We start from the raw sequence: 13548 nt of genomic DNA, 5'->3' as shown, positions 1-13548 counted from the left end.
CCCCCCCCCCCCCCCCCCCCCCCCCCCCCCCCCCCCCCCCCCCCCCCGCCAAAGCAGCTGGAGAGAAAGTGGAAAAGTAGAAAAGGCCACAGGGACTGAACTAAAAAGGGAGAAAGGAGAGAGTTTAAACTCCATTAAGACTCTATAAATAAGGGGAGCACAGAGTTTGAAACTTGGCAGCTCAACACATGGCAGCACTCTGGTGGGAAGGGTGAATTCCAAGGAGCAGAGTGGGTCTGGGGGTTCGCAGGCCACATAGAGAACAGTTCCCCTGTGGGGAGAATATTTGGTAGAGGCTGTGGACCCCTACACAGGCAAAGGCCCCAGCGGACTCCAGAGAACAACCACGTTCACTGGTGCTGGAACAAGGGGTTAAGGGTAAAGCCTGGTGCCTGATGTGTGTTGTGATTTTCCATAATCCCTGAAACACTGCTGCTACGCAATCATGTTAACTTTTTCTGGGGTGGGCTGGCACCTAGCCACAGTCTCTGGGCATCGGCACAAGCAAGGTCCCGCAAACATTCCTGGGTGTGGCCAGCACCCAGCTATTGCTCGGTGAGACCCGCCTGAAGAAGATCTGAGCAGGTCAAAGCCACAGTCCCTCAGAGTAAGGGGTCAGGAAAAATAGCTGCATCTGAAATAAAACTCAGGAAGGAGGTGACGTCTGGCAACCTGACGGCTTGATCACAAACAGTGTGAAAGCAGGGAGTGGACAGAAGCCAGAGACAAAGGACGCGTGCACGATTGCTTATCAGGAAGAAAAGAATTCCGATACTAGAGATGGGATGGCTAAGTGATGCCATTTTCACCCCTCCAGTGCATGCACACACACACACCAACAAGCTCCACAACAATCCAACCCAGTAAGCTAAGCAGCGCCACTTAGTGGAGAAGGAGCAGATACACTAAGCCCCGCCCCACTAGGCCAACCTCACTCCTTAGGAACACCGCAAGTTTCTCTGCCTGCCTAGTTTATGTACTATAAGGTGCTTCATACTTTGACTTCTAGGGGAAAATGATGTAATTTCAATCGTATTTCAGTCTGTTCGCCGGTCCATCTATTCAATTTTCTTTCTTTTTCATCTTTCTTTTTTCTTGAATACAAAAATAGAAAAAAATTTTATTTTGAATTTTTATTAAAATATTTTTCTTTAATTTCCTCTACTATACTTTTTGGTTTTTTGTACATTTTTCAAATTCTATTTTACTTCCATCATTTCATTTTATTCTATTTCATTGTGTTCATTTTTTGAAATTTTCAAATGTTTTCCTCCCTCCAACCATTTTTCCTCTAATCTATCAAGCTCCTTTCAACAACCAGACCAAAGCACACTTGGATCTAACATCATTTGTTTAATTGTGTGTGTGTGTGTGTGTGTGTGTGTTTACTTTATTAATTTTAATTTTTTTTTATTTAATTCCTTTTCTTCCTTCAAATAGACAAAACGAAGGAATTCACCCCAAAAGAAAGAGTAGGGAGAAATGACAGCCAGGGACTTAATCAACACAGATACAAGCAAGATGTCTGAACCAGAATTTAGAATCACTATAATAAGAATACTAGCTGGGGTTGAAAATAGATTAGAAACCCTTTCTGTGGAGATAAGAGAAGTAAAAGCTAGTCAGGATAAAAGAAAAAATGCTAGAACTGAGCTACAATTTTGAATAGATGCCACGGCGGCAAGGATGGATATGGCAGGGCAGCAAATCAGTGATCTAGAGGACAAACTCATGGAGAATAATGAAGCAGAAAAAAAGAGGGAGACTAAGGCAAAAGAGCACGATTTAAGAATTAGAAAAAATCAGTGTCTCATTAAAAAGGAGCAACATCAGAATCATAGGGTCCCAGAAGATGAAGAGAGAGAGAAAAACATAGGATTATATGAGCAAATCATAGCAGAAAACTTTCCTAACCTGGGAAAGATATGGACATCAAAATCCAGGAAACACAGAGGACTCCCATTACATTCAATAAAACCCGACCATCAACAAAGCGTATCATCATCAAAATCACAAAATACTCAGGCAAGGAAAGAATCATGAAAACAACAAGGGAAAAAAAGTCCTTAATGTACAAGGGAAGACAGATCAGTTCGCAGCAGACTTATCCACAAAAATTTGGCAGGCCAGAAAGGAGAGGCAGTATATATTCAGTGTGCTGAATCGGAAAAATATGCAGCCCAGAATTCTTTACCCAAAATAGAAGGAGAGACTAAAAGTTTCCCAGACAAACAAAAATTCAAGGAGTTCGTGACCACTAAACCAGCCCTGCAAGAAATTTTAAGGAGGATTCTCTGAGGGAAGAAAAGAAGGGGGGGGCGGGGAACAAAAGCAACAAAGACTAGAAAGGACCAGGGATCACCACCAGAAACTCCAACTCTACAAGAAACATAATGGCAATAAACTCATATCTTTCAGTACTCACTCTACACGTCAGTGGACTAAAAGCTCCAATCAAAAGACACAGGGTAACAGAATGAATAAGAAAACAAGATCCATCTATATGCTGTTTACAAGAGACCTACTTTAGACCTAAAGACACCTTCAGATTGAAAGTAAGGGGATGGGGGTGCCTGGGTGGCTTAGTCAGTTAAGCGTCTGACTTTCGCTTAGGTCATGATCTCACAGTTTGTGGGTTCGAGCCCCACATCGGGCTATGTGCTGACTGCCAGCTCAGGGCCTGGAGCCTGTTTCAAGGTCTGTGTCTCCCTCTCTCTCTGACCCTTCCCTGCTCATGCTGTCTCTCTCACCTAGAAATAAATAAAACATTTAAAAAAAAAAAAAAGAAAAGAAAGTAAGGGGATGGAGAACCATCTATCATGCTAATGGTCGACAAAAGAAAGCCAGAGTAGCCATACTTAGACAATATAGACTTTAGTATAAAGACTAACAAGAGATGAAGAAGGACATTATATTAAAATTAAGGGGTCTATCCACCAAGAAGACCTAACAATTGCAAACATTTATGCTCCAAACATGAAGCAAACAAATATATAAATCAATGATTCACAAACATAAAGAAATTCATTGATAATAATACCATAGTAGTAGGGGACTTCGACACTCCACTTACAACAATGGACAGATCATCTAAACAGAAAATCAATAAGCAAACAATAGCTTTGAATGAAACACTGGACCAGATGGACTTCAGAACATATATGAATACATATATTTAGAACATTTCATCCTAAAGCAGCAGAATATACATCTTTCTCCAGTGCACATGGAATGTTCTCCAGAATAGATCACATACTGGGACACAACTCGGCCCTTAACAAGTATAAAAATATCAAGATCATACCATGCATATTTTTAGGTCACAACTCAATGGAACTTGAAATCAGCCACAAGAAAAAAATTGAAAAGGTAACAAATACTTGGGAGACTAAAGAACATCCTACTAAAGAATGAATGGACTAACCGAGAAGTTAAAGAGGAAATTAAAAAGTACATGGAAGCCTGTACTTTTGATAACATCACAGCCCAGAACCTCTGGGACACAGAAAAGGCGGTCATAAGAGGAAAGGACATAGCAATCCAGGCCTTCCTAAAGAAGGAAGAGAGGTCTCAGATACACAACTTAACCTTGTACCTTAAAGATCTGGAAAAAGAACAGCAAATAAAACTCAAAACCAGCAGACAACAGGAAATAATAAAGATCAGAGTAGAAATCAATGCTATCGAAACCAAAAAAAAACCAGTAGAACAGATCAATGAACCAGAAGCTGGTTCTTTGAAGAATTAACAATATTGATAAACCCCTATCCAGTTTGATCAAAAAGAAAAAGGAAAGGCCCCAAATAAATAAAATCAAGAATGAAAGAGGAGAGATCACAACCAACACAGCAGGAATAGTAACAGAATATTATGAGCAATTATATTGCCAATAAAATGGGCAATCTGGAAGAAATGGACAAATTCCTAGAAACATATAAACTACCAAAACTGAAACAGGAAGAAATAGAAAATTTGAACAGACCCATAACCAGTTAAGAAATTGAATTAGTAATCAAAAATGTCCCAAAAAACAAGACTTCAGGGTCTGACGGCTTTCCAGGGGAATTCTACCAAACATTTAAGGATGAGTTAACACCTATTCTCCTAAAGCTGTTCAAAAAAAAAAAGGAAGAAAGAAAGAAAGAAAAAAGAAATGGAAGGAAAAGTTCCAAACTCTTTCTATGAAGCCAGCTTTACCCTAATTCGAAAACCAAAGTATCCCACTAAAAAGGAGAACTATAGACCAATTTCCCTGATGAACATGGATGCAAAAATCCTCAACAAGATATTAGCCAACTGGCTCCAACAATACATTAAAAAAATTATTCACCTGGGATGCAGTGGGCTTTATATTTGGGATGCAGGGCTGGTTCAATATCCACAAAACAAACAGTGTGATTCATCACATTAATAAAAGGACAAGAACCACATGATCCTCTCCACAGATACAGAGAAAACATTTGACAAAATACAACATCTTTCTTGATACAAACCCTCAAGAAAGTAGGGACAGAAGGATCATACCTCAAGATCATAAAAGCCATATATGAAAGACCCAGTGCTAATATCATCCTCAATGGGTAAAAACTGAGAGCTCTCCCCAGGTCAGGAACAAGACAGGGATGTCCACTCTCGCTACTGTTATTCAACATAGTATTGGAAGTCTTAGCCTCAGCAATCAGACAACACAAAGAAATAAAAGGCATCCAAATCAGCCAGGAGGAGGTCAAACTTTCACTCTTCGCAGATGGCAGCATATTCTATATGGAAAACTCAAAAGATTCCACCAAAAAACTGATAGAACTGATCCGTGAATTCAGCAAAGTCACAGGATATAAAAACAATGCACAGAAATCAGTTGCATTCATACACACCAACAATTAAGCAATGGAAAGAGAAATCAAGGAATAGATCTCATTTACAATTGTACAAAAAACCATAAAATAACTAGGAATAAATCTAACCAAAGAGGTGAAAAATCTATCCAATGAAATCTATAGAAAGCTTATGAAAGAAATTGAAGAAGACACAAAAAAATGTAAAAATTTTCATGCTCCTGGAGAGGAAGAACAAATATTGTTAAAATGTCAAAACTATCCAAACCAATCTATATATTCAATGCAATACCTATCAAAATAACACCAGCATTCTTCACAGAGCTAGAACAAAAGATCGTAAAATTTGTATGGAACCTGAAAAGACCCCAAATAACTAAAGCAATCTTGAAAAAGAAAACCAAAGCAGGAGGAATCACAACCCTGGACTTCAAGCTGTATTATTACAAAGCTATACTCATCAAGACAGTAGGATGCTGGCACAAGAACAGACACTCAGAACAAAGAGAACCCAGCAATGGATCCAAAAATGTATGGCCAAGTCATCATCGACAAAGTAGGAAAGAATATTCAATGGAATAAAGACAGTCTCTTCAGCAAGTGGGGCTGGAAAAACTGAACAGTGACATGCAGAAAAATGAACCTGGACCAATTTCTTATACCATATATGAATATAAATTCAAAATGGATGAAAGACCTAAATGTAAGACAGGAAGCCATCAAAATCCTTGAGGAGAAAGCAGGCAAAAACCTCTTTGACTTTGGTTGAAGCAACTTCTTATTCAACACGTCTCTGGAGGCAAGGGAAACAAAAGCAAAAATGAACTATTGGGATCTCATCAAAATAAAAAGCTTCTGCACAGTGAAGGAAACAATCAGCAAGACTAAAAGGCAACTGACATAATGGGAGGAGATATTTGCAAATGATGTATCAGATAAAGGGTTAGTATACAAAATCGATAAAGAACTTATCAATCTCAACATATAATCTAGTAAAGAAATGGACAAAAGGCATGAACAGACACTTTTCCAAAGAAGACATCCAGATGGCTAACCGACACAGGAAAAAAATGCCCAACATCATTCATCATCAGGGAAATACAAATCAAAACCACAAGGAAATACCACCTTACACCTGTCAGGATGGCTAACATTAACAACTCAGGCAACAACAGATATTGGCAAGGATGCAGAGAAAGAAGATTTCTTGCACTGCTGGTGGGAATGCAAACTGGTGCAGCCACTCTGGAAGGTAGTATGGAGGTTCCTCAAAAAATTAAAAATAGAACTACCCTACGACCCAGCAATTGCACTACTAGGTATTTATCCAAGGGATACAAAACTGATGAATCGAAGGTNACAGCTAGCTCAGAGCCTGGAGCCTGCTTCAGATTCTGTGTCCCCCTCTCTCTGACCCTCCCCTGTCCTCCCTCCCTCCCTCCCTCTCACAGAAATAAATAAAAAACACTAAAAAATATATATATTATATATATATATATACACATACATACACACACATACACATATCATATGACTTCACTCGTATGAGGACTTTTAGATACAAAACAGATGAACATAAGGGAAGGGAAGCAAAAATAATATAAAAACAGGGAGGTGGACAAAACAGAGACTCTTAAATATAGAGAACAAATAGAGGGTTACTGGAGGGGTTGTGAGAGAGAGGATGGGCTAATTAAGGAATCTACTCCTGAAATCACTGTTGTACTATATGTTAACTAACATGGATGTAAATTTAAAAAAAAATTTAAGTAAAAATAGAATTGAAGAGGTGCTTGCACGGCTCAGTCAGGTAAGTGGTCTACTTCGGCTCAGGTCATGATCTTATGGTTTGTGAGTTTGAGACCCGCATCAGGCTCTGTGACAGCTCAGAGTCTGGAGCCTGCTTCAGATTCTGTGTCTCCCTCTCTCTCTGCCTGTCCCCTACCTGCACTCTCTTTCTCTCCCAAAAATAAACATACATTAAAAAATTTTTTAATAGAAATGTAATTACCTCTTTTTGATACTTAACAAAAGAATATTTCCTCTGATTTTTTTGAGGATGGGAAAAGGAGAGATAGTTTAGAGTCAGCAAATGGATAACCAAAAAACACAGCTCTGCAGAACTTGTGGAAAATACTCCATTCGGATTGTTAGAGGTGTTTTATTGGAGATCTGAGGGTCTATCCATAGAAGTCCCCAAAACTAAAAGACAAACTCAGGAACTTAATTCCTTATAATGCATACCCTGTCCTTAGGGCACAAGTGACCTGAAAGTCTCTGAACATCACGGGCCATTATTAGGGTTCCAGCTCCCCCACGCATGCAGAACAGAGCACTGGGAGGTATCTGAGCTTTGAATAGCAAGGGTGGTTAGCCCTTGGAGATGATGGGCTTGGGCTGCCCTAAAGTTTGTGGAGATTTCCCACCACTTTTCTCACCAGGCTGCCTGCCTTCAGCAACGATCTTCCCTTCTACTTGAGCAGACACCACGTACCCCGAGGAATTATAAAACCACGGGTTCCCCAGCTGGACGCCAAAGCAGAGCATGTCGGCATCTCCTTTTGCTTACTTCCTATTGCACAGCTTTCTCTGGAGCCCTCTAAATATGGTGCTGGAGATGACAATGAACCGTTTTGTAGCTTTCTCTCAATTGTAAAAGGAGAAAAAAAAACAGAGAATGCTGCTTAATGATTTATGGAATTTTCAGCTGTGCCATTTTGCTGGATGGTTTCTATACACAGGAAGGATGACAACAAAGAAATGGGACTGAGCTCTCTTAGTCAAAATACCATAACATATATGCCCAAATGTGGGCTGCCAACGTTTAAGTATTCATTTAGTCAACACTTATTTCACATCTATGTCTCAGGGACAGGGAGGGAATATTTTTTAATTAATTTTATTATTTTTTAACTATTTTATTTTTGAGAGAGACAGAGTATGAGCAAGGGAGGGACAGAGAAGGAGGGAGATACTGAATATGAAGCAGGCTCCAAACGGCAGCACAGAGCCTGGCGCTGGGCTCGAACTCATGAACTGTGAGACTACTTATTACCTGAGCCAAAGTCAGAACTTAAATCTACTGAGCCACCCAGGCCCTCAGGGAATAAAGTTTAAACGTGGCCCAGCCTTTTAAGACTAGATGTAAGATCAGCAGAACAGTCTTGACAGTCCAGAAACAATCCCTTATGCTTATGGTCAACTGATTTTTTTTTTTAANTTCTTCTCCCCCTTGTTCCTCCATCAAGTTCCTCCTAATCCTCCTATATGGTCAACTGATTTTTAACAAAATGTGCTGGAGCAATTCAAGCAAGAAAGAATAGTCTTTTCAACAAATGGTGCTGGGATAACTGGACACATACACACAAAAGGGTGAATTTGGATCCCTTCCTCAGGTAATACATACAAAAAACTAATTATTAGTTTAAAATGGATGGAGGGACGCCTGGGTGGCTCAGTTGGTTGAGCGTCCAGCTCTTGATTTCAGCTCAGGTCACGATCTCACACTCAGGTCCACGAATTTGAGCCTCATGTTGGGCTCTGTGGTGTGAGCATGAAGCCTGCTTGGGATTCTCTATCCCCTATTGGTTTTTTTTCTCTCTCTCTGTCTCTCTCTCTCTCTCAAAATAAAGAATTTTTTTTTAAAGATAGGCAGTAAGAAGCACTGACAAGGGCTTGGAGAAACAGAAACCCTCATACACTGATGGTTGGAATGTAAAATGGTCCAGTCACTTTGGAAAAGTTTGGCGGTTCCCCAGAATGTTAAACATAGATTTACCACATAGCTTAGCAAGTCCCAGGTATCTACCCAAAAGAAATGAAGATTTATGTCTACACAAACACTCAAATAGGAATATTGATCACAGCATTAATCATAATAACCAAAAAGTGGAAACAACCCAAGTGTCTATCAACTGCAGGGTAAATAACCACAATGTGTTCTACCCAGCTGATGGAATACTATACACCCATAGAGAAGGAAGTACTGATATGCACTGCAACGTGGGTGAACTCTGAACACATTATGCCAAGTGCAAGAAGGCAATCACAGAAGATCACATAATGTACAATCCCATTTATATGAAACATCCAGAATCCACAAATTAGTGGTTGTCACTAATTATTGGTTGTCAGAGGCCAGGATGAGGACAGGATGGGGGGTACTGACTGATAATGGGTATGGGTTTCTTTTTGTGGTTGCACAACTCTGTAAATACGCTAAAAATCATGGAATTGTACATTTAAAAGGGGTAAATCTTATGATATGTATAAAGCTGCTTTAAAAAATTATAGCCCCCAGCCCCATAACTCTTTTTTTAATGTTTTATTTTTGAGAGTGAGAGACACAGAGCACAAGCAGGGGAGGGGCAGAGAGAGAGTGAGACACAGAATCCAAAGCAAGCTTCAGGCTCTGAGCTGTCAGCACTGAGANGACCAATTTCCCTGATGAACATGGATGCAAAAATCCTCAACAAGATATTAGCCAACTGGCTCCAACAATACATTAAAAAAATTATTCACCTGGGATGCAGTGGGCTTTATATTTGGGATGCAGGGCTGGTTCAATATCCACAAAACAAACAGTGTGATTCATCACATTAATAAAAGGACAAGAACCACATGATCCTCTCCACAGATACAGAGAAAACATTTGACAAAATACAACATCTTTCTTGATACAAACCCTCAAGAAAGTAGGGACAGAAGGATCATACCTCAAGATCATAAAAGCCATATATGAAAGACCCAGTGCTAATATCATCCTCAATGGGTAAAAACTGAGAGCTTTCCCCAGGTCAGGAACAAGACAGGGCTGTCCACTCTCGCCACTGTTATTCAACATAGTATTGGAAGTCTTAGCCTCAGCAATCAGACAACACAAAGAAATAAAAGGCATCCAAATCAGCCAGGAGGAGGTCAAACTTTCACTCTTCGCAGATGGCAGCATATTCTATATGGAAAACTCAAAAGATTCCACCAAAAAACTGATAGAACTGATCCGTGAATTCAGCAAAGTCACAGGATATAAAAACAATGCACAGAAATCAGTTGCATTCATACACACCAACAATTAAGCAATGGAAAGAGAAATCAAGGAATAGATCTCATTTACAATTGTACAAAAAACCATAAAATAACTAGGAATAAATCTAACCAAAGAGGTGAAAAATCTATCCAATGAAATCTATAGAAAGCTTATGAAAGAAATTGAAGAAGACACAAAAAAATGTAAAAATTTTCATGCTCCTGGAGAGGAAGAACAAATATTGTTAAAATGTCAAAACTATCCAAACCAATCTATATATTCAATGCAATACCTATCAAAATAACACCAGCATTCTTCACAGAGCTAGAACAAAAGATCGTAAAATTTGTATGGAACCTGAAAAGACCCCAAATAACTAAAGCAATCTTGAAAAAGAAAACCAAAGCAGGAGGAATCACAACCCTGGACTTCAAGCTGTATTATTACAAAGCTATACTCATCAAGACAGTAGGATGCTGGCACAAGAACAGACACTCAGAACAAAGAGAACCCAGCAATGGATCCAAAAATGTATGGCCAAGTCATCATCGACAAAGTAGGAAAGAATATTCAATGGAATAAAGACAGTCTCTTCAGCAAGTGGGGCTGGAAAAACTGAACAGTGACATGCAGAAAAATGAACCTGGACCAATTTCTTATACCATATATGAATATAAATTCAAAATGGATGAAAGACCTAAATGTAAGACAGGAAGCCATCAAAATCCTTGAGGAGAAAGCAGGCAAAAACCTCTTTGACTTTGGTTGAAGCAACTTCTTATTCAACACGTCTCTGGAGGCAAGGGAAACAAAAGCAAAAATGAACTATTGGGATCTCATCAAAATAAAAAGCTTCTGCACAGTGAAGGAAACAATCAGCAAGACTAAAAGGCAACTGACATAATGGGAGGAGATATTTGCAAATGATGTATCAGATAAAGGGTTAGTATACAAAATCGATAAAGAACTTATCAATCTCAACATATAATCTAGTAAAGAAATGGACAAAAGGCATGAACAGACACTTTTCCAAAGAAGACATCCAGATGGCTAACCGACACAGGAAAAAAATGCCCAACATCATTCATCATCAGGGAAATACAAATCAAAACCACAAGGAAATACCACCTTACACCTGTCAGGATGGCTAACATTAACAACTCAGGCAACAACAGATATTGGCAAGGATGCAGAGAAAGAAGATTTCTTGCACTGCTGGTGGGAATGCAAACTGGTGCAGCCACTCTGGAAGGTAGTATGGAGGTTCCTCAAAAAATTAAAAATAGAACTACCCTACGACCCAGCAATTGCACTACTAGGTATTTATCCAAGGGATACAAAACTGATGAATCGAAGGTGCACGTGCACCCCAATGTTTATAGCAGCACTATCAACAATAGCCAAAGAATGGAAAGAGCCCAAATGTCCATCAATGGATGAATGGATAAAGAAGATGTGGTGTGTATGTGTGTGTATATATATACATACATATATATATATATGTATATATATACACACAATGGAGTATTACTCGACAGTCAAAAAGAATGAAGTCTTGACATTTGCAACTATGTGTATGAACTAGAGGGTATTATGCTAAGCGAGATTAGTCAGAGAAAGATAAATACCATATGACTTCAAACATTAAAAAAAATTTTNCTGAGCTGTCAGCACTGAGACTGATGCAGGGCTTGAACCCACGAACCATGAGATCATGACCTGAACCAAAGTTGGATGTTCAACCAACTAAGCCACCCAGACGCCCCTACCATAACTCTTATTCCATTACCCTGCTATACTTTTCCTTTGTTTCCATAGTGCTGTCACCTTTTTATATACCATATAATTTTTTTTTAAGTGGGAAAGGGCCCATCCTCTGCCCTCCAGGAGAGGCTGACACAAATAACTAATGGTAGTGAGGGAGCTTTACATGTATTCTCAATATAAGCCCTTATACTTGATTTCCCATCTGTTAAGTAACACTACAATAACTTCATTCACAGGATTGTTGTAATAACCAAATGCAAAAATGTTCCTCTCACACAACATCTGATGATGAAATACTGGCACCTGTGACAGAGGTGGCTAGTTGTTCAGTGACATCCATTCTCCCTGGCTTCATCCCTCTCCACTCCAAATCTTGTTAAAGATGGCAGTGGGCCCAACTGAAGAACACATGGAGGTGGCCACGTGATCTTGGTAGGGTCAATGACATGAGATTGGAAATTCATGGGTGTGCTTTCTGGGAAAGCCTCTCAAAAGAGGTCAGATTTGTCTGACTCTTAGGACATCTACCCACAAATGGCACCTCTTGCAGTTGTCAAGGTTGTAGATCAGCCTTGGCCTTTCTTTGCCCTTGCCTTTACCTACCTGGAAGGCTAGAGCTCCAAAAGGCAGATTTCCAGCCACAAGATGGGGGGTGAGGGCCACAAGGAGACAGCAATGGGACCCAAAGCTCACAGTCCACTTTTAAGTTGTCTCGTCTCTAAGAAGGTCTAAGGGTGACAGAGTGATCACTGGGACCTGCAGCATTTGCCTTGAACTGCCTACCTTCAAACTTCACATTTCATGAAAGAGACATTTATTTAAGCCATAGTGTTTTAGTTTCCTGTTACTCACAGCTGAATGTATTTCCTACATAAAATTAATGTCTAGGGCATTGAATTAGTATGCTTTACTAATCATGACATCACCTTGTATGTAGGTAACAACATTCCACAGACAATGAGTAACACATATTTCCTAAGGGAACCACGAGTTATTCCCCATAATATGTCTGTGATGAACTTCTTGAGTGCCCTGGACAACTCTGGGGCCATCTACATCATGGCCCTACATCATGCTTCAGAGTAAAGCATGACTAGGAAAAAGTAAAGGCAAAGTTAAGTCTTCCAACAGTCCACTCTGTGGAAACATTTTAAGAGAACACTTGCTTTTCTCTTCCAAAAAGTTCATTTCTTTATTCTTACCTCTGCGGACAGATGAATCTGAGAACAAATTGCCTAAAGAACTGCTGACCTCTGGGGTGGTGTCTTCTGAAATCTGTACCACATAGGAATCCAATCGCTCTCTAGTCTTTGAATGTGGTTCTTCATGAGTTCTTTGTGGCTCAGATGAAGGTAAACTTGTGGAGTGACTAGGCCTGGTCTGGACGTTACTATCTGCTGCTTTCCGAACCAGATGCTGATGATCTCCAGAACTGAAGTCTATTGGTTCACTGATCTCCAAGTCCATTTTCCTGGAGTGGGAGAGTTGTTATTCAAGTCCTTGTGCTCATAAACAACTACAACCTTAGCATCCTCATAACATTCAAGTGAATTTTTCTTAATTTTAACTTCCTTAGTACTTACCAAGTCAGTACTTAGCAAATATTTATTGGATGAATAATGAATACTTTTAAGATGAAGCCTATAGGGTAAAATAACTTGCATTCTATTGTGAAATTATAGGTTTATAAATTCATTCAGCTAGGAGTTAATAATCTCCTTCTTATGCACCAAGTATGCAGCTGCCCATCACCTCTGCCCTCAAAGTGCTTACATTTTGGGAGAGAAGATAATCAAACACACAATGATATAAAAGGCAAAATAAGCAGGGCCAGGAACAGTGGAGGATATGAGAACCCCTAATGAAATCTGGAGGAATATGCAGGAAGTATAAGAGGTTGTCAAAAGCTTCCAGATAAAG

At 39.6% G+C, this 13548-nt stretch overlaps 1 protein-coding gene across 1 annotated transcript in view; it reads right to left on the bottom strand.

Annotated features, from left to right (window-relative positions):
- The window catches only part of LOC144241682 (protein lifeguard 1-like), a 43362-nt gene that overhangs the window by 22052 nt on the left and 7762 nt on the right, over positions 1-13548 (bottom strand). The window contains exon 5 of the mRNA XM_077776260.1: positions 12831-13099. Within this exon, the coding sequence (XP_077632386.1) occupies positions 12831-13099 (269 nt within the window). The remainder of the gene's footprint in view (positions 1-12830; positions 13100-13548) is intronic.

Source organism: Crocuta crocuta, unplaced genomic scaffold (genome assembly GCF_008692635.1).
Source record: "Crocuta crocuta isolate KB4526 unplaced genomic scaffold, BGI_CrCroc_1.0 scaffold37, whole genome shotgun sequence".
Classification (NCBI taxonomy): Eukaryota; Metazoa; Chordata; class Mammalia; order Carnivora; family Hyaenidae; genus Crocuta; species Crocuta crocuta.
The sequence above is the reverse complement of the archived record's forward strand: the minus strand, read 5'-3'. Positions and strand labels throughout refer to the sequence as shown.